Below are 27,520 nucleotides of genomic sequence, written 5' to 3'. Positions count from 1 at the left end.
TTTGAACATTTCATAATCACCTGAGGTATTGTTTCACGGGGACATAAAATCCACCAAACTGTAGGAATGACCCATGTGTTACACTGCTACATTTCTGTACTCCATTTCCTATACACACTCTGCAGTGCCCTCTAGAGGTTCAAGATGAAGAACAAAATCTGGCATAATATAAAAATATGCACCTTCAAAGTAGGTGGCACTATTATGCAAGTGGCGCTCACTACAGAGCCAAATGACATCCAGCTCCGCCTCTCTGAACGTCATGGGTTGAGCTTGTGGATCTAATGTGTGGAGAGATGGGGTTAGGGTGTGTTTGGACCGTCACGCTCCACCCATTACACCCAAAAATACATCCAAAGGGGAAGCTGGAAGCTGCACTCATGCCTCTGTGTTGAGCAGCCGGATCCAGTTTTTGATGGACTCTGACGCCACCTTATGGCTGAGGAGAGAACAGCAGATCTCTCAACTGTTTTTAGTGGGAAAAGAGATTTACTACGGCTCCTTTTGTAGATGGATTCACATACGTATATTAGATCACATATATTTTAATGACAACATTTTTATGTTCACTAAAATAGTGTATAACCTGACCCATACCCACCACCACAAGCACAATCAATGACACATTTAGAAGGCAAATAAGAATAATAAGAAACACAACTTAACTTGGTAAATAGTTTATATATACTGTATCTTTTTTATCTTTGCAAATACAGCATAAAAAACACATATGGTAACATTTCAAAACATTAAAGCGAGTCTGAGCCATTAAGACATGTAGTGAGAATGTTCATCTACAATTTTACAAATTAAAAACAACAACAACGACGACGAGACACTCATCCTCACTCTCCCGACATTTCCTCACTCACGCTATAGGCTGCCCTCCGCTCCCGATCCAAATTCACAGTTGGCCGTAATACTGATTCATTTAATGGTGCTTGCCACTTTATTCTAAAATATCGAACATTTAAAGCAGTATTTAAAAGGAAAAAAATGGATACATTTGTATTTACATAAGCTTATCAAATGAGTTTCAAATACACTGTATATATCTTTTTTTTATATATATTTCTTTATATTTATAAATGCTTACTTCCCAGGGTTCTCCTCATCGTCCCAAATCCAGATGCACTCCAACAGAATCCCAATCCGAATCCGGAATTCAAAATAGTCTCTTCATTCATCTGCTCGCTGCTCCACAATCCATCGTCCCAGTAACCGGGTTTTCACAGGTGAGTGGAGCCGCGTATGAGCCGAAATAACACGCGCATCTTGACATCTTATACAAAAAGTGACTCTCTAAACCAGGGGGGGTCAAACACAGCTCCTGGAGGGTCACAGTCCCACAGAGTTTAGTTTCAACCTGCTCCAACACACATACCTGAGCTGCGTCTGAAATCACATACTCTCTTGTGTAAGTATTTATTTTGAAGTAATTACTTCATAACCGCTGAAATATAGTATGAATGTAATCCGGACGTACTACATTCGCCATGTTGTCCTCATCACATGACCTACCAGCGCCAGTTGCGTCGCGTCACCGCCATTCACAAATCCTCTCCCGTGGCCTCAGTAAAGTGTCCATCCATCGGCCCCGTCCCAAATGGCACCCTAAACCCTCATGGTCTTCCTCGGAGTCCGCACTTTCAAGACGTAAGAAGCTTTGACTGCCAGGAAGTCCGCTTGCGTAGCTCGCACCAGTGGGCGCATATCGACCTCAAAGGGGGCGCTCGCGAGCACCCTTCTGAGACCTAAAATGACAAATGGGACACCCTGCGGCCTCGTGGACTCAGCGGCCATTGTCCACAAAACCGAAAGTGCACATGAAGTGCCATTTGGGACAGGGCCATTTATCCATCCACCCCATCATACGGGCACTTTTTGCCTACTCTTTAGTACTGTGAATTCGGACATACTTCATTTGTCACATACTGTTTTCACCTACTATATAGTGGGGAAGAATGTGATTTCGGATGCAGCCCTGTAGTTTCAAATAAGCCTGAAGGATTTGATGAGCTGGATCAGGAGCGTTTAACCTAAACTCAGCAGGGCTGTGGCGAGTTTGACACCCCTGCTCTAAACCATTATACAGCTCCCAAATTACCTGCAAATACAAATGTATATTTAAAAAAAAAAAAATCTAAAATAATAAATCAAACAAGGCTTTCAGTACCAGTACATATATAGCGCTTGCAGCACAAGAGACATCATACATTCAGCATGGGGGTAAGGGACAGGCACTCTATGGACAGCTATGCTTTTGGGGTCCTCCCTCTCCCTGCGCAAACATTCACACAACTCTCTCCAAACCAATCGAAAAGACGTCCTGACGCCCTGTATGCAAACAAAGGACCGATAACAAAAGTTTCTGTTCACGATCAAAACAATGTGATGTGTAAAAGAGGTGTGGTCACATTAGCACAGGGGTCCGTTGTCAATAGCGGTGAGATGTATGAAGCGCCGCTCACACAGAATTGATTTTCAAAACAAGCAGCTTTCTGTTGGTCAGCGTGGCGAATTCACGCAACATTAGCAAAATCACACCGATCACACAGAAGCCTGCTGGAATAACTGGATTTCGCTCGCAAAGGCAACAGTAAAGGCCCGTTCACACCAAGGACTATAACTATTACATTCTAAGGGACAGATTTACTAAACAGGGCAAATTAGCATTAGTCCTACGTACTTCCGCTCAATTTTCATTTTCCTTCAGTACTCCGTCTGGGATTGCGGTATATTCTCTGGCTTTCTGTGGTCAAATTTGAACCGGACCAATCAGCGAACAGAGGGAGTGGCTGAGAACGATGACGTTGATGTCGTGCGCTAGTTTGAGATGATGTACGTCAAGACCAAACGTTAGCAATTGGTTATGGCAGATCCAGAGTGGCTCTGGGCAGATCCAATAGAGACAGAGCGTAATTAGGCCACACCGGGCAATCAAACGCTCTCCATTGACTTTGTATTGCGTGAGGCTGCCTCCTTGTCATCTCGGACTTATAACAAAAAGCAGAACAATGTCTAAAAGCTGATATGTGACAAGGTGTACAGCAAACAAGCTAAAAACACAGAAATATGTTTTTATAAGCTGTCGACCCCAAAAATGAGCGTTTAAGGAGACAAAAGAGGAGACAGGCAAGCTTCAGCAGGAAGAATGGGTGAATTTTGAGATCATGACACTCAGTATGCCTATGTGTGCAGTAGGGGTGTAACGGTACACGTATTCGTACCGAACCGTTTCGGTACACACGTGTATCTTTAACAGTTAACAGTCGGCGTGTTTTAAGCACAGAACACACTTCATTACGAGTTCCCACACAAACATATAAAGTATTCAGTCCATTTTATCACGAAATTCAAACGATAAATTGACGTTTTGACGCTCCTTAATGTGGCGTGACTGATCACAGTTCAAGCGGCCGCACACGCGTGAACACGATCATCTCTTCCTAAAGAATAAACATGAATGAACATCTGAAGGTATGTTGAGGATACATTACAACTTACAGTCACGTATCGTATGTGGTGTAATCACTCAATCAGTGTTTCAACGGCGGAAAGACCTCAATATAACTGCTGTAAACTAAACAATGTCATAGCATTACATTTACCTCAGAAAGTCATTCAGTGTCCACAGCTGTTAGTTCACTAGAGAAATCAACTCTTTCACTAAATATATGACCTATAATAGCCTATAAATTCATTATATTCTACTTAACCTGTTAGCTAGGTCTTGATTATTTCTTGTATGTTTAAATAAACTTGTCATGAAAATGACAGAAACTGTGTATACATGATTATATTTCAACAACAAATTGGAGAAAAAACTATTTTATAATTAGATTTAGAAGTTATTGCAAAAACTGCCTTATGTGAAGTTTACATGTTTGCGTACTGTTATTTGAGTGTTGATTATTATACTTAAAAATAAATAGCAACTGAATTTAGGCTAATATTTTGGGCTGTGTTTAATAATAATATGCAAGCAAGGGCTCCCTATATAGTTTACAGTAATATCGTCAATAAACGTTTAGTTATAATTTAATTAATTTAAGGACAGACACTTTTTTCCCCAATAAACCACTGTTTAAAAAAATAAATAAAAATAAATTTTGTAAAACTGCTGTACCGAACAGAGGTATGTACCGAACCATCAGTTTTGTGTACCGTTACATCCCTAGTGTGCAGTAAACATGTTGTTAGTTAAGTCAAATATCCAAATGTCAGTTTTATATATTATATTTCCTGTTGCTGATCACGTTCCCCTCCAGTGGGCGTAGTTCTCAGTGTAATATAGCATGTCGCGCTCTGTCTCAATGGCCTGTATCCACTTTTTTGTCCTTAAATGTTCGTTTTTTGGGTCAACAGCTTATAAAAACTTCTGGGTTTTTCGTTCTGGGTTGTTTAGCTTCTTAGTTTTATAGTTTTTAACTTCAACAGAGTACCCAGAGTTCAAGGAAGTTAACGCTTGTCAATGGAGGACCTGGTAGGACCAGGCTAAATTAACGTGAGAGCGCAAAACCAAAAAAAGGAAAGTTCTGCATGTGATCTTCTGAAGACAGCCGGATCATTTCCATAATGACCAACGCAATCTACCAAGAGCAGCGCAAATTAGCATCTGGTTTAAGACGCTTTTTTGGGCGTTAAATACCAGTAAATTGGCTAGCGCAAACCTTAGTAAATCACCTCGCATGATTCATTTAAATACTCTCCTCCTGCATCTGAAAGGGAAACTCCTACAAATACATATGCAATAAGGTCAGCCGCAAAAATAACACTGTCCACGCCTTCTGACAGTAGTTTTTAACGCCAAAAAAAGGGTTTGCGCCGGCGCTAAATCTGGCCCTTAAACTCATTCTAAACATAAAAGAACAGCAGAGTCCACACCATAACTATGATGACGGCACAGAGAAACGATATCGTTGGAATCACTTTCAGAATGATTCTTTCCAGCTGATGGGCGATAAAAACATTGATAGCCAATCAGAATCCACCCTGCTTTAAAGAGCGAGCGCATTCAAAGCGGCAGACAACAAAACCGTAGCGCGCACTTAGAATAAACAAAACATTGTGCATCGGTGTGAACACAAACATAGTTATCGTTATAGTTGTTTTTGGTGTGAAAGGGTCTTAAATGCAACCGCACCTATAGCCCTGCATGAGTGAATATACGGATGCATCTGGAACGTCTCGCTTTCAACATCTCATTTAACACACGCGCTTGTATATTCTGTTCGAGAACACAAACACACTAAACTACACTGGAAAGACAAGCACAATTAGCTTGTAGAGAACCCGTTCCATAGTTATTCAAAGGCTCATGAGCTGCAGACAGACAAACCCAAGATCACACACACAATGACTTTTGGTATCTTAAAAAACAAAACAAATCGATGCATGGTCCCTATAATTACTATGGCGATAAAGGTAAGGAATGCCCTTGGCTGGCTGCCTGCCATAAATATCAAAATTCGTTTAACTCTCAACTTGGCAGAGGAAACGCATCTCTGCATTATCTAAAAAACGACAAAAAAGATTTGCGCACACACGTCAGGAATTCCCAGGTCCCCGAACAAAAGGTGAATAGGCCCCAAGGATTTGATTGGCATTTAAACGAAAGGAGAATAACAGATACAAGTTCTCACGCGCCATATCAAAACCAGCAGCTTTCGAGTGGGAGTGTGACCGTTGTAAAGTTCATAATGATGTTGACGCTCAGATGCTTTAGTAAAACGGGCATGTCTGTCTGGCAGCCAAGATCAAAAAAGGCAGACTAGTTTCTTGGTTTGTGATTTGAATTTCTGTCACCGTTTCCATTCTCTTTTTGTTGAGGTTTTGTTTTGTTATTTTTCTCAATATTCTATTATGGCACAAAGACATAAAGAGCGCATTCACACTTGCGCTCCCTCGCCTCCCGTTCCCAACCCCGACCCCCGCCCCGCTCAAGAGAAGTTCGACGCCTTCGGCCTTCTCTCAGCCATCGTCGGGTGTGCTCAACTCTTCGGGGAACTCGTCGGACGAGCCACTCTTGTGGATGCGTCCGTCGCTGCGCATGCTGTGGAAGGTTTTCTTAAAGGCTTCCATCATGGAGTGGGCCAGTTTTTTAGCCTCTAGTTTGCTCTCGCACTCCACGGCATGGCAGTCCATCTGGAACGTCAGGTCATCGTTGATTTGCCGGTAGATCCACGCGAACACGTTGGGGGTAATGTTGTGATCCGCCGTGCAGTATGCGATGCGAGCCACCTGGAAGGTGTCCATGGCGACCGTGGCCTCGCCCCGCCCGTCCAGGTGATGCATTCGTACCTGGAAGGGACGGATTTCCAGGATGGTGTTGCTAGAGGTGATGGAGTCGTCGTGGGTGAGAGATGTCCGCTTTGTGTCGCATAATCCCACCACAGCCGACTCTGTGCAGCCGGACAGGAAATGAGTGCCGGAAATCGTCACCTTGCCAAGGTAGGTCACCTGGTAAAAGCAAACACACAACAGAAAAAGTGAAAAGATTATTTGGATTAATGAAAATGCCCATATGCGCAACGAAAAGCTCAAATAAATATAAAATCTTATTTTTAAAATAATGCGTATAATATTTAAAATATTCAATTTCTCATTTATATCTGTGCATGATAGACAAACAGTATGTATATGATACGAGTACATTTAGAAATTATTACTCCTCTAAAAATTGTAAATTAGCAATAGTTTACCTAAATCATAGTGCAATAAAAATGCAAAAGAAACGAGTTAAATTAGGTCTTATTCGTCTGGATCGACTCATTTTCAAAAAGAAAAAGAGTAAAAAACTGTTAGCAAAAGTCAAGGTATAACTATTGTCTTATTATTTCTTCCAAAGGATATCAAGAATAAATATCAAGAACAATTTTTTTTTGTAAATTATTACTAATATTTGCAACACGAAGATGTGGAAAGTGGACATTTCATATCCATAAGTAAGTAAATAAATAAATAAATAAGTAAATAGTAAACAAGCAAATAAGTATGTAAATAAGTGAATAGTTAATAAGTATGTATATAAGTAAACAAGTAAATGGTAAATAACGAAGTAAATAAATAAGTCAATGGTAAATACATATGTAAAGTTATAAATAACTTATATAAAGTTAATAAGAAAACAAGTAAATAGTAAATAACTAAGTAAACAATTAAATAACTAAGTAAATAGTAAATAAGTAAGTATGAATACAAGTAAACAAGTAAATAGTAAATAAGTAAGTATGAATACAAGTAACTAAGTAAATAGTAAATAAAGTAAGTATGTATATAAGTTAATAAGTAAACAAGTAAATGGTAAATAAGTAAATAAATAAGTAAATAAGCAGATAAGTTAGTTAATAAGTATGTAAATAAGTAAACAAGTAAATAGTAAATAACTAAGTAAATAGCAAATCAGTATGTATATAAGTAAACATGTAAATAGTAAATGACTAAGTAAATAAATAAGTAAATAATTAAGTTAATAAGTATGTAAACAAGTAAACTAGTAAACAAGTAAATAACTAAGTAAATGGTAAATAAGTATGTATATAAGTAAATAGTAAATAACTAAGTAAATAAGTAAATAGTAAATACGTATGTATACAAGTTAATAAGTAAACAAGTAAATATGTATGTATGTATGTATGTATGTATGTATGTATGTATGTATGTATGTATGTATGTATGTATGTATGTATGTATGTATGTATGTATGTATGTATGTGTGTATGTGTGTATGTGTGTATGTGTGTATGTGTGTATGTGTGTATATATATATATATATATATATATATATATATATATATATATATATATATATATATATATATATATATATATATATATATATATATATATATATATATATATATATATATATGTAAACAAGGAAATGGTAAATAAGTAAATAAATAAGTAAACAAGCAAATAAGTTAGTTAATAAGTATGTAAATAAGTAAACAAGTAAATTAAGTAAATAAGTATGTATACAAGTAAACAGTAAATAAATAAGTAAACAAGAAAAATACCAAATAACTAAGTAAATAGTAAATAAGTATGTATATAGGTAAACAAGTCAATATTAAATAACTAAGTAAACAATTAAATATCTATGTAAATAAGTATGTATACAAGTTAATAAGTAAATAATAAATATGTGTATAAGTTAACAAGAAAATGGTAAATAAGTAAGTAAATAAATAAGTAAATAGTAAATAAGCAAATAAGTTAGTTAATAAGTATGTAAATAAGCCAACAAACAAGTAAATTAAGTAAATAAGTATGTATATAAGTAAACAAGTAAATAGTAAATAAATAAGTAAACAAGTAAATAGCCAAGAAAATAAGTTAGTAATTAAGTATGTAAATAAGTAAATAAATAGTAAATAAGTATGTATATAAGTAAATAAGTAAACAAGTAAATAACAGTAAATAAGTATGTAAATAATTACATAAATAAATACTACTGTTTAAAAGTTTGGGGTCAGTAAGATTTTTTTAAAATAATTTATGCTCACTAAAGCTGCATTTATTTAACTAGATTTACAGTAAAAACAGTAATATTAAGAAATATTACAATTTATAATAAATGTTTTCTATTTGAATATATTTAAAAGTGTAATTTATTCCTGTGACGCAAAGCATCATTCTCAGCATCTGTACTCCAGTCTTCAAAGTCACATGACCTTTCAGAAATCATTCTGATATGATGATCTGCTCAAGAAACATTTCTGATTATTATCAATGTTGAAAACACGTTTTTGCTGCTTCATATTTTTGTGGAAACATTTTTAAAAATGTATTCAAGTTCTAAGGAAAATATTTTAAAATGTTACTTGACACCACTTGATGTGTTCTTCAATCAAAGCTTTTGTTGAAAATGGTGTACTAACATTTATAATGCATATGAAACAAATAAGAATACAAAAGTACATTTGAACGGATTTAGTTTTTTCCTTTCATCCGTTATTTGTCATTGGTTTGCAAATCAGTTAGAAAGTAAAATGAGAAAATGAGTAGCTGAGAATACCTGTTCTTGTTGTGTTTGAATGTGTGTACTTTTGGCAAGACTCTGGGAAGAAAATGTGAAACTACAGAAGAAAAAAAAAAAACTTTGTCTGGCTGTGTGTTTTCCTCTTCCAGACATTCTGTTTAGTCTGCAACCACAAGGTCTAATTCTGGCCACGGCCTCTCCTTCCCATTTCTTTACCTCCTTTAGGAGAATGCAATTAAACAAAACTGTTTGTTTTGCATAACAGACTGTACAAACTTTGAAGACAAGCAAGGGTACAAAACATCCGTGCTGAGCTTTGTAGGAGACTTTCATACCAGAGCAACTGTAGAATGCAAAGTCATTCCTCTTATGAACACGACTCTAATATAGTGCCTCTCTCTCCAGATGCGTTTGGTTTTTCTTAATCTCATTCTTTCTCTTGTGTCTGAAACAGCTGCGAGAGGAAATGCCAGTAATATCTCTTCTCTTCTGAAAACGATTTACATCAGAGAGAGAGAGAGAGAGAGAGAGAGAGAGAGAGAGAGAGATACAGAGAGAGAGAGAGAGAATGAGAGCGAGGGTGAGTGTTCTCTTCTGGAAGAAGTGTTGGAAAACATTAGACCTGAAAGAAGACCCTCACTACCCTATGACTAACAGATGAGGCAGTGAGCGAGCGTGTGTATCGTAAATGAACACTATGACCACAACAAGAACAATTGTGCAAATACTGTTGGTAAAAAAAAAAAAAAAAAAAAAAGTTTGGAGTCAGTAAGATTTTTTTTCTTGTAAGGAATCAATGCATTCATTTGATCAAAGCTGACAGTAAATATATTTATAATATTACAAAGGATTTCCATTTCAAATAAATGCTGCTCTTTTCAACTTTCTATTCATCAAAGAATCCCGGGGAAAAAATGGTTTCCACAAAAATATGAAGCAGCACAACTGTCTTCAACATTTATTATAATCATAAAGGTTTCTTGAGCAGCAAATCATCATATTCGAATGATTTCTGAAAGATCATGTGACACTGAAGACTGGAGTAATGATCACGGGAATACATTACATTTTAAACTATATTAAAATAGAAAACCGTTATTTTAAATTGCAATAACATTTCACAGTTTTTACAGTATTTTTGATCAAATAAATACAGACATGGTAAGCCAATTTCTGCCACAGTCGAGTATAAAAATATGATTCTTCAAGTTATAATAATCATAATTATATCTTAGCATCTCATTATATTGAGAAAGTTTCTCATAATAATGACTTAATATGTCATAATGAGAAACTCTCTCATTATAATGATTTAATATGTTATAATATTTTGGAGAAAATCTTGTAATAATGAGAAACTTCCTCATAATAAAGACTTGTTTTCTTGTAATAATGACTTGGTTATTACGAGAGATTTATCATTATTATGAGATATTAAGTCATTATTACAAAAAAATGTCTCAATATAATGAGAAACTTCTCATTATTACGACTTAAAGAATCATATTTTTTACTCAACTGTGGTGGAAACCGGCTTCCATAATTACAAATATATATATATAAACTTACTAACCCCAAATTTTGAACTGTAGTGTATAATAACAAAAATATTTTTGAATGCACCAAAATTTCAGCCAGTAAAAAATGCTTTAAAGTAGCTGAGAGAGAAAATTTCCCAGAAATCTTGATCAAAAATCTGAACTGAAACCACACGTTTAACAGACCAGATAGCAAACACTAAAAGAAGAGCAAGTTTAGAGCAAGTATGTTTTGACTAAAGATTACAAAGAAAAAAAACCAAACTTCTTTGGAATATCCAGCACCGATTATGTATTCACAATAAAGCCAGAAAATAGTATTTGTTATAAAATAAAAACCTGATTAAATCCAATATAATAACAATAAAAAAGGAAACTTTTCAAAACTACAATCATCCGGATCCTCACTCTTTCGTCAAGTCATTCTTCATATATTTGATGTGTATTTTACTCTGTGGTGAGATGACAGACTGCAGTCTTTCTGAGGAATTGTGTTTGTTCACATGAACCTTGTGATGTCTGTTCCTGGGTGGGTCTGTCTGTGTGTGTGTGTGTGTGTGTGTGTGTGTGTGTGTGTGTGTGTGTGTGTGTGTGTGTGTAACCTCAGGTGGAAACTGTGAGAAATCATCAAACACGGAGGCAGATTGATGCTTCTCAGTCACCACAGAGTCTAGACAGCCACAGAGCACTCATTCATCTCTCCGTCCTCTTACCTCCGCAGGCGACCGAGTGCCTTCCAACAATATAGCTGCTCTTCCAGATGTCTGATGCACAGCTCTCAAAGTAAGTGAGTGCAAATATTGTCCTTTGTTGTAAATCAACATGTATATTTCCACACAGTGGAATTGCGTGCACACACCTACACAAAGTACATGGAGAAACAATGTTGTTTGTACAACACTGTTATGCAACATGTGGCCACAATTACTCACTGTGTGTGTGATTCACTAGTTTACTATTTTATTCTAAGGGCCTGGTGTTATAGCTAAAAACAACAATTTTTTTCAGCCTTTTGATAAAATATTCTTGATGTTTATGTATTTACTCCGAAAAAGGTTTTTTTTCCAGAACTATTGTTTCAACCAAACAGACACTGCCGCCAAGTAGATTCAAAATGTATTCATGTAAAAGATACACTATGCAAATATTATTTTTTGCTCAAAATTAGTGTAAATAACCATAAGTATATTTTGTTACAGAAAAAAATGTGAGACTTTTATTTTGAATTTTTTTTCCACTGAAACGGTTGACTTCCGGTCTGAGGCTACGCGCTTTTGTTTTGCTGGTTGAGGCGCGCGCGCCCTGGCTACCGCAGTTCATAGCATGTAGCTTATCCCAAATACGGCAATAACTTCGACACGGAGCCGTGGTAAATGTTGAATTCATACTAACAGCCCCTCTGAAGAGGCAAAAGGTATATTAAACAAGTGAGATATGAGCATTTTGTCTGTTAATATGTTCGTTTTGTACAAATGTACGTTAAAAAGAATCACAGATTTTGATGACATCATCGCAGACTTCATCGTCTCATCACATCTTCTGTCCAATCAAATGCTCCCTAGAATCTGAAGGGCCCGCCCCCTACACTATAAATAGACGCTGAAGCTGCGTCTGAAATCAGTCAGCTGTTCACGCATTTACTATTCAGTTGAGGCGAATGAAGTCTGGTTTCACGTTAGTTTCACACGCACCACCGCAGCGCACACACACAGTCTAGACCAGAGCCATTGACTAGAGATGCGAGAGCGCAGCGCGGATCATTTGCACAAGTCGGCGCAGACAACAAAACATATCGGACCCATTTAAATTCTGCACAAAATGCTGTATTTCAAAGAGATAAGGATGATAACGGTTAGAGATTAGGAGGAAACTCTGGCTTTACCAAACAGAAAGGCTCTAGTCAAACTGTGGTAATAACGAAACGCTATTGGCTCTTTTAAAAAAGGGGAGGAGCTGCTAATAGCTGGAGTCGTTTCAGGGGCAATTACATCAACACATTGAATAATGCTGTGCGTTTCAAGGAACTTCAGTGGGCCTTTAATGCTCTCCCATGACGCTTTAAGCTTGACGTCGACTAGTCGCTGGCCTATAGAGGGCGCAACGGGATAAGCCATTTCCTACAATTAAAATGACAAATAAATGCATGCTCAGAGAGCTCTTCACAAGACATGTTGGATGCGCCACCTGGTTTGATATGGCACTTGGATGCGCAAAATTTATTTGGAGAATGCATGTGTTAAACAGCTTATTGTACACGTAAGTTAATCGCCGTTCTAAACTAAAGCGGTGCTGCATTGTAACACACACAGCTCGCACATCATGCGGAGATCGCGTGCGCCGCACACAAAATCATTCATTAGCGCAGAAATGTATGGTCAACACTGTTCTGTGATTTATCAATAAAATCGCTTAGAAACTGAAAAGTTCTAGCACATATTTCTTGATAACTAAAACCCACAGCTTCACTATTAGTAGAGAGATGCTGCCAGGTAGAATTAAAGAGCACCTATCATGGCATCTAAAATGTTCCAAATATTGTTTTAGAAGTCCCCAACAACAATTTTGCATGCATGCAATGACAAAAAAGACTTTAGTTTTCTTATAATATGCATAAATTTTTACCTGTTTTGACAGCGATTCTCAAATGATTCCTTTAGTGATTCACTTTTCAAAACCCCGCCTTTACGTGACGCTAATCTGCGGTGATTGGTCCGATGACCCAGTCAGTTGTGATTGGTATAGTCTGTGCAGATATTTTCGGAAACGGAACGCCCATCAAAGTTTTATAGTGACAGTAATTTGTTAATATGTGTCAGGAGTTATGAATATGAAAACCGCGTCTGTACGTTTGATTGTAATATGAGCCTCAGCTGATCTCATTCATAAAATAACTCCTCCATTCTCCTCACGAAGACTCGCGACAAATCATCATCCCTCAGGGCTTTTAGTTCAAAAGTGTGCATATGAGGAGATATATTGATAGATTCTCATATGTCTGTGTCAAATTTCTAAACAGAGGAGTATTTTTTATTCAATACTTCCTCAAAATGCGCATATAGCCTAATCATGAGCGATTGAGTCTCTTATGTGTTGTTTTCAATTCATACTGGCAGCCGGAGGGCGCTCTGTGCACATGTAGTCCATGTACAGACAGACGAAGAAGAACCATGTGCCATAATAGAAGTCCATAATAAAAGCTTCCTGAGATCGCGAAACATACATTTGACGACTAATAAACACTCAATCGCGACGATGTATGGTTTGTCTTCAAGCCACTTAGTCTTCAAATGCTCATCCTTGGGCAGATGAAAAAAGTTTGCTTCTGAGTGGCACTTCAGAACACAGCGTCTCGTCGCCATGATGTTTTCTATTTTTCACTGGCGTCTTGGAGCGCAATAAGTGGGCGTACCGTATTAAAATAACTTGACAAGTTGACGTCATCTAGTCAGAGAAAAAGCTTCGGTCTTCTAACGATTCTTAAAAGTGACTCAGAGTCGACTCTTACTTTTGAAAGAAAATAACTATATATACGGTGCACTGTCATATTTCAAACTATGCAGGATGTTTTTGTTCACTTAGTTCTATGTTACACACTACATGAAAGGTAAATTTCAAAATTCCATGATAGGTGCTATTTAATTCACACGCAAATCGCTCTCTCACTAATGCATTCATTTACATGTAATCTTTATTGTGCTACTTTATCTGTATCTGATTCAAAATGAGCAGAAATCTGTGAGAAATATAACGACCCAAAGACAAAGGAATTGATTAACAAAAGCTGTTTTGTAGGAGCAATAACCTTTTAATACCAGCAGCCAAAAAACCCTGTAGCCCAAGCCTGGTTTCCCACTGAAGCTAAGCAGGGCTGAGCCTGGTTAGTACCTGGATGGGAGACCGACTGGGAAAAACTAGGTTGCTGCTGGGAGAGGTGTTAGTGAGGCCAGCAGGGGGCGCTCACCCTGTGGTCTGTGTGGGTCCTAACACCCCAGTATAGTGATGGGGACACTATACTGTAACAAGCACCGTCCTTCGGATGTTAAACCGAGGTCCTGACTCTCTGTGGTCATTAAAAATCCCAGGATGTCCTTCGATATAGAGTAGGGGTGTAACCCCGGCATCCTTGCCAAATTTGCCCATTGGCCCCTGTCCATCATGGCCTCCTAATCATCCTCATATATACGATTGGCTTCATCACTCAGTCTCCTCTCCACCATAAGCTGGTGTGTGGTGGGCGTTCTGGCGCAATATGGCTGCCGTCGCATCATCCAGGTGGTGCTGCACATTGGTGGTGATTGAGGAGATTCCCCCCTTCTACGTAAAGCGCTTTGAGTGCCTAGAAAAGCGCTATATAAATTTAACAAATTATTATTATTTTGTTATTTGGGCAGTAGGGCTGGACCGGAATATTTGAAAATTCGATTTTCAATTTTGGGATCCGAATATTATTTATTTATTTTTTCGCAAATCCGGCATCCCCCTCGAAACAGTTCTCATTCGCACTTGAATATGTTTACACTATAAAATCTAGCGAAATACACTTTTTTTTTACAATTATGTTTTAGCCTAGCCGTTTTTAAAAGGATGGAAAGTTGTATAGGAACCCAACCTAGTTATACTTAATAAATACATTTACTTCTTCTTACCCTAAGTGTTCCCTGCAACGGAGTATTCTCTGTCTAGAGCGCACAACTGCATGAGCTTATATGGAAGAAGCGCAGGCTTGAGCTTGCATTTTGGGTTAAGCTGCGTTGGTTTGACATTGTGGAAAATAGAACAATAGAATCAAAATATATTGAGAACATTTTCCCTCACCGTCACATTAAAGTGCGTGTGCACTGTGTGGCTGTAAATTAATGACAGTGCGGCCGTGCGCATTTTACTTTCGGTTTAGAATTAGCGCCAATTCGGCTGTGGGTTGCTTGAATGGTGGGTTCACTAGCCTAATATTCTTAATGAAAAGCACAACAACAAAACAGTACAATGATAAACTCCCTTTTTATATTTCGTGTTGACATCAAATCTTCCGCGATCATCTTGTCATTCAGCTCTTCGCTCTCGTGATGAATGAAATCTGAAAAATTTCAAAACGACGGTGGGCGCGATTTTACCGGTGTTAAGCCTGAACACTAACACTGACTACTGCAGCAAGCCTATTACCTATTATTATTATTATCAAATCTAAATGAATCTACTGCGAAATATAGGAGTTTATTACTGGGACGTGACAGACCTTTATAACTCACAATTGGGTGTTATAAAGTCAGACTTGAGAGTTTATATCCCGCACTTCTGACTTAATGTTGAAATAATGAAGGTTTCTGCGCCACCCCTGACTGGTTGCTTGCATTTGCCTGGCCACCCTTATGAAAATATCCTCCACTGACATTTATATTGCTGCAAAAAATTATTGTGAATCATTATCTACATGGTTGATTTGACACGCCAATTTTGTGTTCAAAGAGAACTATATTATATTGAAATATTTTAAATGGCTCATTATTTGACAAAAAATATTTTTGAACTCATTCTTAAATTCCAAAAATGTTATTTTGCTTTGTCCAGTGGTGTGACCATCTGAGGTTACATTCTTTACCTTTAAACAACTTAAATGAAGTAAATACATAAAACTAAGTATTATTTAAAATACGTATTAAACACTTATTAAACACGTATTAAATTGAGTACAAAATTAGTGTAGGAATGTGGAAGTTGCAAACACTCTTTGGGAAACACACAGTGGCAACATAAAAAGTGTATATTCATTTAAATTATGGCTGTCAAAAGATTAATCGCGATTAATCACATCCAAAATAAAAGTTTGTGTTTACATAATATATTTGTGTATAATTATTATGAATATAAATACACACACATTCATGTATATATTTAAGAAATATTTGCATGTATATACTGTATATACATTTATATAATATATAATGTATATAAATATAAATGTTTTATATATAAAAATAGTATTTTTTTCTTAAATATATACATGCTTGTGTGTGTATTTATATATAAATAATAATTAACAGAGTACACACACATATATTATGCAAACACAAACTTTTATTTTGGATGCGATTAATCGCGATTAATCTTTTGACAGCCCTAAAATATTTTAAATGGCTCATTATTTGACAAAAAAATTTTTTGAACTCATTCTTAAATTCCAAAAATATTATTTTGCTTTGTCCAGTGGTGTGACCATCTGAGGTTACATTCTTTACCTTTAAACAACTTAAATAAAGTAAATAAATAAAACTAAGTATTATTTAAAATATGTATTAAACACTTTAAATTGAGTACAAAATGATTGTAGGAATGTGGAAGTTGCAAACACTCTTTGGGAAACACACAGTGGCAACATAAAAAGTGTATATTCATTTAAATTAAATGTATTCAATACATTGCCCAGCCCTACTTTATCTAAACCAATTCATGAATAGAATGTGTGCATCTAAATACATGAAAATCAGTCACAAAACACATTTTCCAGTACACATTCTAAATACTTGGTTTTAGTTGACTTGTGATTCATGTGTCCAGCAGGTGGCAGCGTGACAAACAACAACTGGTGCTCAAGACTCTCTATGTATAATTCAGAAAAAAAAGGAATTCTTCACCAGCTCGGCATTCCAGAGCGGGATATTAATGATCTTGCCCGATTCCAGAATGAGAGGCGCATGTGTCCCCTGACGCAGCTGTACGATGAGGGCATGTGCACACAGTCATGTATACTCACATGTGTGTATGTAAAAGAGTGCGTTTGTGTGCTTAAGCCAGAGAAAGTTTGTTCGGAGGGGAAGTGATGACTATATTTGGTCTGTGTGTGTGTCACTATGTTTGTTAACAGAAGGTGTGCGTGTGTAAACAGCACACAGGACAGACTTTGTACACACTGAATGAATCTTTCACCTCTGACTCCATAATGAAGGCTTTCACAAACATACAGAACTAACATACACACAAATATACTCTTACTGAACACATTCCCACCAAAAAAAAAGCACGTAAATGACGAGTCGCTAGTACAAACACAAACACTCATGCTATGAGTCACCCTTTACGTGCTGAAGTCCAGACACATTCCCTACACACGTACGAGAACACAGATGCTAATAGCTTCACAAGCTCAATTTCGTGCGTCATTGCTTTTCGAAATTTGTCAGAACTCAAAACATAATGATGGACAAATATGTGTTGCGCTATTTCGACATTTGCATAAACGTCTTCTACAGTCAGTTTTCTCTGTCATAGCACAGCAACAATCTGAACACAATCTTGTTGAGAAAGTTAAGCCGGGTGCACACTGTGCGATTTTGGCCATGATTTGGCCGTCTGAGACATTTTGCAAATCCTAAAAGATTCCTCTGATCCTAGGCTAAAATCGGAAGTCTTTGATCGTTAGTTTGACATGTTCACCGGCAGCCGATTAATGACCGCTGCGATCAAATTTTACCTCAGACGAAATTCTGCCAGAGTCAGAAGATTTGCCGCACAGTACTGCAGTGTGACTTCTCCTACAACGGCCGTCAAATTGTCTTCATTTTTCAAGACAAACTATGACCAAAATGAGCAATAGAGATTTCTTTGTAGCCACCATTTCAATCCTGCCTGTATGCAGGACGCGAACCGAACGCGTCATTGATTGATGATATTAAACTTTGGATGAGTTTTCTTGAGTGCGTCCATTTTAACGCGCCTTGACTATCGTACAGTCTGACATTAATGACAACTTCGATCTTACAGTGTGACATGGCGTACAGCAGGGATCATGTTCATACAGACTGACAAGGAACAATCTTAAAGGACTATTATAAATTGCATCGTGTGCACCCGACTTAAGTTAAAGTTAAGCAGGGTGCACACTGCCATTTTGTCCACGATTTGGCCGTCTGAGGCAAAGTTTGCAAATCCTTAAAGATTCCTCTGATCCTAGGCTAAAATCGGAAGTCTTTGATCGTTAGTTTGACATGTTCACCGGCAGCCGATTAATGACGGCTGCGATCAAATTTTACCTCAGACGAAATTCTGGCAGTGTCAGAAGATTTGGTGCGCAGTCCTGCAGTGTGACTTCTCCTACAACGACCGCCAAATTATCTTCATTTTTTCAAGACAAACTATGACCAAAATGTTTCAAATATTTTTTATTAGAGCACATATTCACATCGTTATATTATCTACATCATACACAAGAGTATAATGTATATCCACATAGAAATATGTGCAGATAGGACCTACTGTCCTCTTTTTGTTTTTAGAACAAACAACGGTAAAAGAAGAACAGAATCAAATCAACAGATAGACATACAGAGTACAGGAAAAACAAAAAAAAACAAAACAAAAACAAAGACAAACTAAAAAAACCTAAATAATCCCTCTTACCCACCCTACCCAGCCTTATCCTTCCATCTAAATACTACTATATTATAGTTAGTGGGAAACATTAATTTCCACTGTCAGATGAGAGATAGTGAATGAGAGGTGACCACACTTTCAAACTATGACCAAAATGAACGCTTGAGATTTCTTTGTAGTAACCATTTCAATCCCGCCTGTATGCACCTCACAGTCACCGAACGAGTCATTGTTCGATGAAATAAAACTCGAGACGAGTTTTCTTGCGTGCGTCCGTTTTAACGCGCCTTGACTATCGTACAGTCTGACATTAATGACAACTTCGATCTTACAGTGTGACATGGCTTACAGCGGGGATCATGTTCATACAGTCTGACAAGGAACAATCTTAAAGGACTATTATAAATCGCACAGTGTGCACCCAGCATTAGTTAAAGTTGACATGTTTATAGCTAACACTCAGATCTGGTTTAATGTCACAGTTAGGTAACTCGCTATGAAAAGTTGACTTTAACTAACTTGAAATTAGAGCTGGAACGACGTGTTGACGCAATCGATTACGTAAAGTAAGTTAGGCGATTTCTCACGGAATGCGTTGATTTGTCATGCTGTTTATGTTACCCAATAACGGCAGCTCCCGGACATGCTGAAAATCGTCGGCCAACTTAGTTTTTTGTGTCTTCCACACCGTTGGCTCTAGTTGGACGGCGTCGGGTCAACATGTAGAATCGGCGTCGGTGAGAGCGAGAACTCTGATTGGCTGTTCAGCTTAGCGAACGAGTCAGTCAGTGCATGAGAATAAGAGCAAAAGTGATGAAAGCGAGCAAGTAAATCAAAACTGAACAGTCGGAAGACTGTTATAATCTTCCCTGAGCAACACTGCGAATATTTTCATGATAACATGGAATAAAGAACAGCGTGATTGATATTCAAAATGGTAAGCAAGAGCTGCTTTGTTTATGGTTTGTATACCTGCAGGCTAAGTTTCGCTTTCCCTTTTTGAATGACGAATATAGACGAATATATCTGCTTAAATAGACAGTTATCTCCTTTACACACAGGCACAGAACGTGCGTGCTAGTTGATAGCCGTCTGTTGTCCTTTTGGTGTGTTCAAGTGCTGTTTATTTACCCGACGCGAGGCCACAACACAGTCGGCCTTCATCAGCGCTAGTTCTTTGGTGTCGGTTTGGTGTGACCCTACCTTAACAATACCCAGAATGCACAACAGGTGAATTCTAGTACACTACATATACTCTGTCTGTGTACCCAGCATCTCGGTTTCTTTAAAGGGATAGTTCAACCAAAAATGAAAATTCAGTCATCATTTACCAACTCACCCTCAAGTTGTTCCACATGTTCTGTGGGTGTGTGATAGGGTTTGTTAAAACAAAAAAACAACAACTAAAATGTAATGTATTATTTAACGAAAATCCTAACCTTGGCCGTTGGTCTTCTGTCCCTGTTGAAAATAAAAAACAGCATATGGTGGTTAGGTATGTTTTGAAGCATGACAACTGGTTTGCGCTAGTTTATGCCTGAGCTGGAGCTAGTTTCTTAGGACCAGCACTTGACCAGCTTAAACCAGCTGCCATGCTTCAAAACATACCTAACCAGCTTATGCTGTTTTTTTTTCAACAGGGGTGCTCGACTGTACATTCATGAGACTCTTATTTGCACTGCACTTCACTCTGACTTGCCAAGGAAAAGTTGTGAGAAATCAAGACAAAAATGGGACATGAAATACAATGCCTAGAAATCCCCAAAAAGTATCTGTGTACTTTCTTCACTGAGTTAAATATCTCCAGCCCGGAACTCCGGGTGTCTGATGACAGTCAGAATGACAGTTGACAGATGTGAACACGATAACTTCTTGTTGCGACGAACACAATGGATATATTTCACCTCAGAGTACATGGATTGTATGTCTTGATTTCTCACAGCTTGTTTGCTTTTTCTGGGTGAATAGTAGTAATACTGCGGCGCTAATAGTCTCACAAACTTTAATGGCCAGGGTCAGGATTTTCTTGGAATATACGGCTCATGGGATCATTCTTTGGCCCTGTTCACACCTGGTTTTAAGATGTGTTTTGGTCAATCGGATCACAAGTGGACAACACTAAATACAGGAGTAAACGGGGTCTAATACGTTTTGAGCTTGTCCACTTTAGACCACTTCCAGAGGCAGTCGAAAACGATTTTGACCAGATTGCTTTGGTAGTGTAGTGGTCAAATGCATTCAAACACCCACAAACGACGTCTACTCTGCTGACCTAATGCGTAAACATTATGGGAAGTGTGCTAGCCAAACAGGACTTAAACTTCGTCGGCTGAAGATCCAAGTTTGGTTAGAAGACGGAAAACGTACCAAGTTCTCTCACCATTCCTAATTTCTAACATAGAAATATATTTTTATAAATTATAAAAATGACAAAAACACCCAACAAAGTTACATAAACTTTAATGAAAATAAAAGTGAAAACAAAAAAATCCAAAAACTCTATAATCTCAATTATACTAATTGAACACTGGTTTAAACAGAGGCAGAGCAGATATTTTATGTATGCCTAGGGAGAAGTGAGCAAAGGAGTGTGTACACACACACACACACACACACACACACACACAACGGGGCCGATCACCATGGAAACAGCATATAGACTAGCTTTGTTGAGTTGTTACATAATCAAAGGGTCTCAAAGGATGATTAGGTCGTTCTTTCTGTCTGTCTTTCTATCACTAACTCTCTCAAACAGCTACTCTCATGCAATAACACGTGGTCTGTTAGATCAACGCACTGGACAACCGTTAAAACGGCTTTTGCCATTTCAAGAAAAATGCGAATCATTATAAAACCGGTCTACACCCAAAAATGTAGACACGCTTGTGGTGGAGTGTGTGCGAGCGAGTTTAGTGTAAGCCAGATGCTTTATATTCTCTGAGGTCCATGTTAAAATACACAGATGAAAATATGTGAAATTTTTCAACTGAGCGCAAATATGTGCCCACAGTACATTCCTTTAATGTTAGAAATGTGGCATAAATTATGCCGGGTCCTACAGCTTTCAAGAGAAAGAAAGAGAAACACTAGTGAGGTGGAAGGAGCATGACAAAGACATAGACAGACAGACGGAGAGGGAAAGAGAAAGAGATGCTCTGTGTTTGTCTTAGCCAGCATTTTGCGATGAATGGATGCTGAGGTATCCATGGCAACAACACCGCAGCTTCTTTAGTAGGCCGATATCCATGAGAGATTTTCTGTATTTTTAGCTTATGTATTATTCGGCTGTTTTTCCTTTCAATACATGCATGTGACCCTACAATATTCTACAAGGACAGGTGGACCAACACAGCACATGAATGTGTCCAAATGCATCAATCAGTTTTTTTTTGTTTTTTTTATGTGTAGCGTGCAGTGTTGGGCAAGTTACTGAAAATTAGTAATTAGTTACAGTTACTTCTTTTAAAAAGTAATTTAAGTACTTTACCAATTACTGTATATCAAAAGTACTAGTTAGTTACTAGGGAAAGTAACTTTTAAGTTACTTTTATGTCTGCTTTTTAAATGTAAATATGAACAGTACTAAACAGTCAAACACAAACATAATATTTCATTCAACATTTCAGGCGAAACTGGACAAGTGTAAATGCATCTGGTTGTTTAAACCACATATGTAAATTTTACTCCTGGCAAATTGTGAAATGTGAATTGTGTGAGAGCGGGTTATAGGATGTTTTACCCAGATATGATGGCGCTACTGCAACACGCGTCGCCGCAAATGAATAGCAAGCCAACACGCAAACTGCCGCAAGTGAAGTAAGTCTCAGATGCTCAAAACCACAATCATCTTCATTAAAACTAATGACACTAAATGATCTCAGCAGTGCTTAGGTCGCTCTCTCATATTGTGGTCTTGGATCTTGAAATGAGCTGATGAATCAAATGCAGCTCATATCTGTTGTTTTCGTTGACGTGAAGTCCGTTAAATGTGCATATAAGTGAGGGAAATGAAGATCGCATTTATATTCATTTTGCAGAGAGGTGTAAGGTAAGACAACCTGCATGTTTTTTTTTATTATTATTATTTGTTTACATTGGGTAGTCTCTTTCATTTGCGAACGCCTACCTCAACTTATCAAAAATGCCTTTTTACTGTGGTGGTGATAGTAGGCTAAACGTTTAAACTAACATTGTGACGCTTGAAGTGTTTGATATCTATGGATTTTATTATAGCCAAGACAAGTCAAGTGTTGATTTGAGAGGCTAAAGCGTTGGGTTAACTCACTGTCGGCCACTGGCCGCTTGGTCGTCACTTTAAAAAATAAAAACTTTAATTTAACCAAAAAATAATAATAATCTAAATTAACTTAATAAAGAAACGGTACTAAATATAACTACTTTGACATTAAAAACAAAACTTAACTATTTTAATGGCTGCAACAATGTGTAATAGGGAGGATAAAACAACACGGGCTCCAGTCGGACTCGGGCCGAGAATTTTGATAAGCTGTCGGACATGGGCCGGGCTAGGGCCTAGATTTGAGCTTCTTGTCCGCAAGCATTCATTTTTCACAAAAGAGAGTAACACGAGTTACAAACTCATTTAAATTTCAGTAATTGTAATTGAGTTACTTGATTGAAAAAAAAATATTTAGTTACATGCGTTTTACCGCTAAAAGTAGTGGAATTACAGTAACGCATTACTTTGTAGCGCATTACTCCCAACACTGGAAGCGTGTCATTTGTCTGCTACTCGTGTGCTAACTTGTGTACTTGTGACACTGAATGGAACTTCAAAAATATTGTTTTCTAAACAGGTTTCCTGGTCAGACATCAGAGCCGGCCAAACTCACACCATTATTTTAAATAAACTCATTTAAATAGAGTTATTTCAACATTTCTTTCTGTTGGCCTTATTTGGGTCATTTTGGAGTATCATTTTAAAGTTTTTCAGTCCAGCTCTATATATTTATTTAATAATACAAGTTAATGAAGTCAAAAACGTCAGGATCATACAACTTCTCTAAGAATGAATAATGAAAAAGAAGCCATATTAAAAGTTCAACATTCTTGAAAAGAAAATCTTATTAAATAGTTTGGCTTAATTTTTTTGGGGGGTGGGAAACTGCTTGACTATCCATTAAAATTTGAAAACTGTTTGTCTGCCAAGTCAAAATCTTGTGGTGCGACCAACATGCAGATAAATGCATACCTTGTGTAATAATTAAGATCACACGTATTTCACATGCATTCGAGGCGTAAGGTGAAAAAAAAAGGTTATTAGCTTTTACTTGGTTGATGATATGTGCACCACATGACGTTAAATTGAATTTTTTTTTCAAAACCACAAGAAACCAACATGAATCCATTTCTAAGAACTTGATGCATGTGTTTAAAGGGGACCTATTATGCAAAATGTACTTTAATATTGTTTCTTTAACATATTTCTGTCGGCAGTGTGTGCACACAACGACTCTATTGTCGTAAAATTCCATCCACCCCATTTGTTATTTTCCCCATTAATCTGAAACAGTGTCATCAAAACCAAACAGATATTTCGTTTTTGGCAGAGTGACAGAGGCACGAGCTGTACAGGCTATTGAGAAGCAGCTCATTTGCATTTAAAGAGACAAAAGCAGCATGTTTTTCCTCCCACTCAAAAATGGGCATTTACAACTTGGTATAATCAATGATCCGTGGGGTATTTTGAGCTGAAACTTCTCAAGACACATTCTGGGGACACCTGAGACTTGTATTACATCTTGTAAAAAAGGTCATAATAGGTCCCCTTTAAACTACATTTTACCTTTTCTTTATCACTGGAAACTTGAGCATTAAACATCCTTTGGGCAACAGTTGGAGGCACCATTAATTTAATTCAGATGGTCAGAAAATACTTCAAAATCTACTCTTTTGGCTCTCGTGGCAGATATCAGCAGGTTCTTTACCTTATATCCCGTGTGTATGCGGTTCTTGTTATGAGGTGTGGTGGAACACAGCTCGATGGCTTCAGGTTCATGAAAGATCACCGTAGGCAGCGGGTCCTTCCGGAGCGTCAGCACGTTGAGTTTGGTCTTAAGCATTGTCTGTAAATGCTGAAAAACAGAACATCTCAGTTTAGGCTACAGTTTGAACATTGTTTAACAAATACAGCTGCGCAGGTGCCTCTGCTTAAACTTATAAAACACCACTTCCACAACCTGGACGGATGAATGAATTGTTTGAGCATAACATCCGAGGTACTCCATAAAGTTAATGGCACACTTGTGTGATATTACACAGACGTCTGTCTTTCTTTCAGACCACTCTCATTTTGTGTTAGTGTTATGTGAATATAATAAAATACACTATGAGACAGCACTCACCCCCAATCAATTTGCTAAGGGAGATTTAAATTAGATTCATGTAAATTATACAGGGAACAATCTAACTCAATACATTTCAAATGAACAACAGGATCCAAACTATGAAGTTCAACTGCTATTTTTTGAACAGACATAATAATTAACAAACTTCTCTGTGGTACTTTTATTTCTTGTGTAAAACTGCTATGGTTACAATGTATATAAAAGTTTAGTCGCACTTTAGATTAGAGTCCAGTGCTCACTATTAACTAGGACTTTTGTTTCAATAAACTCCTAATTTACTGCTTATTAATAGTTAGAAAGGTAGTTTTTTCAAAATTGGAATTTAAAACATTTGCAAAAATAGCACCATTTCCATCCCATGTCACTTCCTGGGAAAATGGTGTAAAATTGGGTTCACGAGAACGAGACAAGATTTTTACACAGTATTTTTAAGAAATCATCAATGGCAAAATACACAACTAGAAAAATTGTTTGCAGGTGCATTTGAAATGCTTTAACTCATCATCTTGTAATGAATGCCATTTCAGTTCTACTTTCTGAGTATGAATTTGCCGTCATATACAGTAAAAGGCTAGCCTGCCAAGCCAGACCCACATCAAGATGTTGGGTCTGGACACTCACCATTGACAGGGCTCAATCTGAGGGGCGGGATAAACGGTTGTCTTTCAAATTCCATCTGCACGCAATTGGATAGCGTCACAACCAACCAGAGCAACGCAGAAGGTGAAGCCGAGCTAACGTTAGTTGATAGACTTTCGCCGTATCCGGTAGGCAAAACTTTGAACATATCTTCTTTTCTTAAGAATGACTTCAGTGCCGTTCTTTGTTCTTTTCTCAAAGGAAAGCTTAACTCCATGTCTTCCAGTCGCGGCCAAAGCCGATTCGAAAGACCGCTGTTCGTCAGCTTCTTTGTTTACGAGTAGCACGCAGAACCTCCGCAACTCTGCCGTGACGTGCCGTCATTATGTTAAGCCCGCCCACCGACTCTACACACACTGTGATTGGCCTGACCAGAGTTTGGTTTTTCCAGCTCTCAGGTCTACCGAGAGTTGCTAGACTACACTCGCGGCAAAATAAATGTTCTACCACTAGGGTGCGTCTAGATTTCTAGGCTAGTAAAAGACAACAATACTCAAACACTGTAAAAGGTTTTGCCACAAACTCAACTGGCCTTTTTTTTTGTCTCTTCAGACCTTAGAACTGCACATGATTTATGAGCTTCTACAACTTTTGACCTCCTAACTAAACTCCTTCCCACAAATTTTGGGGAGCTTTCATATTGAGAGATATTCGCATGCCTCAGGGAGCCACTTTCAAACAGCTGTACGTATTGAAAAAAAAAAAAATCGCACTCGTGTTTACTTTCACTTTCAATTTCGCAATCGTGCGTACTCTGTGAATAGGGAGCGGCGGGGCTCAACGCGCATTTTACAGATAGACATTTGTCTGACGCTTCTGTCGTGCAACGAAACCTCCGCCACAGTCCTGTCAGACTTCTCGTCACGTGATCAGTGATTAGTCTGCGCAATATGTACGGCTCAAACAGCTCGTATTGGAGCTGGTGGAATTGAAGCGACTGTTTTCCACCTGAATTAAATAGTCTTTATTTCTATAAAAAGCTAAACGACAGTGGAGACGTAATGTAAACGTAGCGTTGGCATATTCTATCCTAACTTCACCCTCACACTCCATCATGACAATATGACGTGAGACAGCTTTTCACCTCGACGAGAAATCTCATCACATTTTAGTCCAATTATCCAATCATCAGTTGAGGCAAAGTCACATGATTTTTGTTTGCTTGTTGTGCATAGAAGGATTTACTCTGTAAATGTGTTTTCGTCGTAGTTTATGCGCATTTATTCTAATCGAATAGAAAATTATACAACGAATCTTGGGGTTTTCATCCAGCATTTTTTAATGCGATATTCCAAAAAAAGGTGGAGGGAAACATACTAAAAGGAAACAGTTCAAGAGTCATTTGTTCCTGAATCACACTTCGTTTAAACATGGTAAAATGTGTTAAATGGAGAGTACTACACTCTGAGCAGTAGCTGACAGTTAAAGTTAGCCAAAACATAAACATTTATGGGGCAGGGTATAGAACTTGGTGAATGACGGGCACTTAGATTAATCTGAATCTGACTGAATGAGTCATTGATGATAGAAGATTTTAAAGGGATAGAAGAAAGTGGAGAAATCTAGAATATGGGAAAGTGGGCAAACAGAGTGAGAGACAGAGTAAACGACAGAAGCCACATGTA

The 27,520-nt window shown here is 37.6% G+C and overlaps 1 protein-coding gene across 4 annotated transcripts in view; it reads right to left on the bottom strand.

Annotated features, from left to right (window-relative positions):
* Positions 1 to 661: 661 nt before the first annotated feature.
* pid1 (phosphotyrosine interaction domain containing 1) overlaps positions 662 to 27,520 on the bottom strand; it is a 51,128-nt gene continuing 24,269 nt past the window's right edge. For 3 of the 4 annotated variants that reach the window (XM_079825688.1, XM_079825687.1, XM_079825689.1), the window contains exons 2-3: positions 24,837 to 24,983; positions 662 to 6,462 (exon numbers count right to left, since the gene is read on the bottom strand). In XM_079825688.1, coding sequence (XP_079681814.1) covers positions 5,974 to 6,462; positions 24,837 to 24,983 — 636 coding nt within the window. In that variant the 3' untranslated portion in view covers positions 662 to 5,973. The remainder of the gene's footprint in view (positions 6,463 to 24,836; positions 24,984 to 27,520) is intronic. The other variant, XR_013817228.1, reaches the window with a different exon arrangement.

The sequence above is a fragment of the Gobio gobio genome, assembly GCF_949357685.1.
Source record: "Gobio gobio genome assembly, chromosome: 9".
NCBI classification, from domain to species: domain Eukaryota; kingdom Metazoa; phylum Chordata; class Actinopteri; order Cypriniformes; family Gobionidae; genus Gobio; species Gobio gobio.
This window is presented reverse-complemented; position numbering and strand designations above follow the sequence as displayed.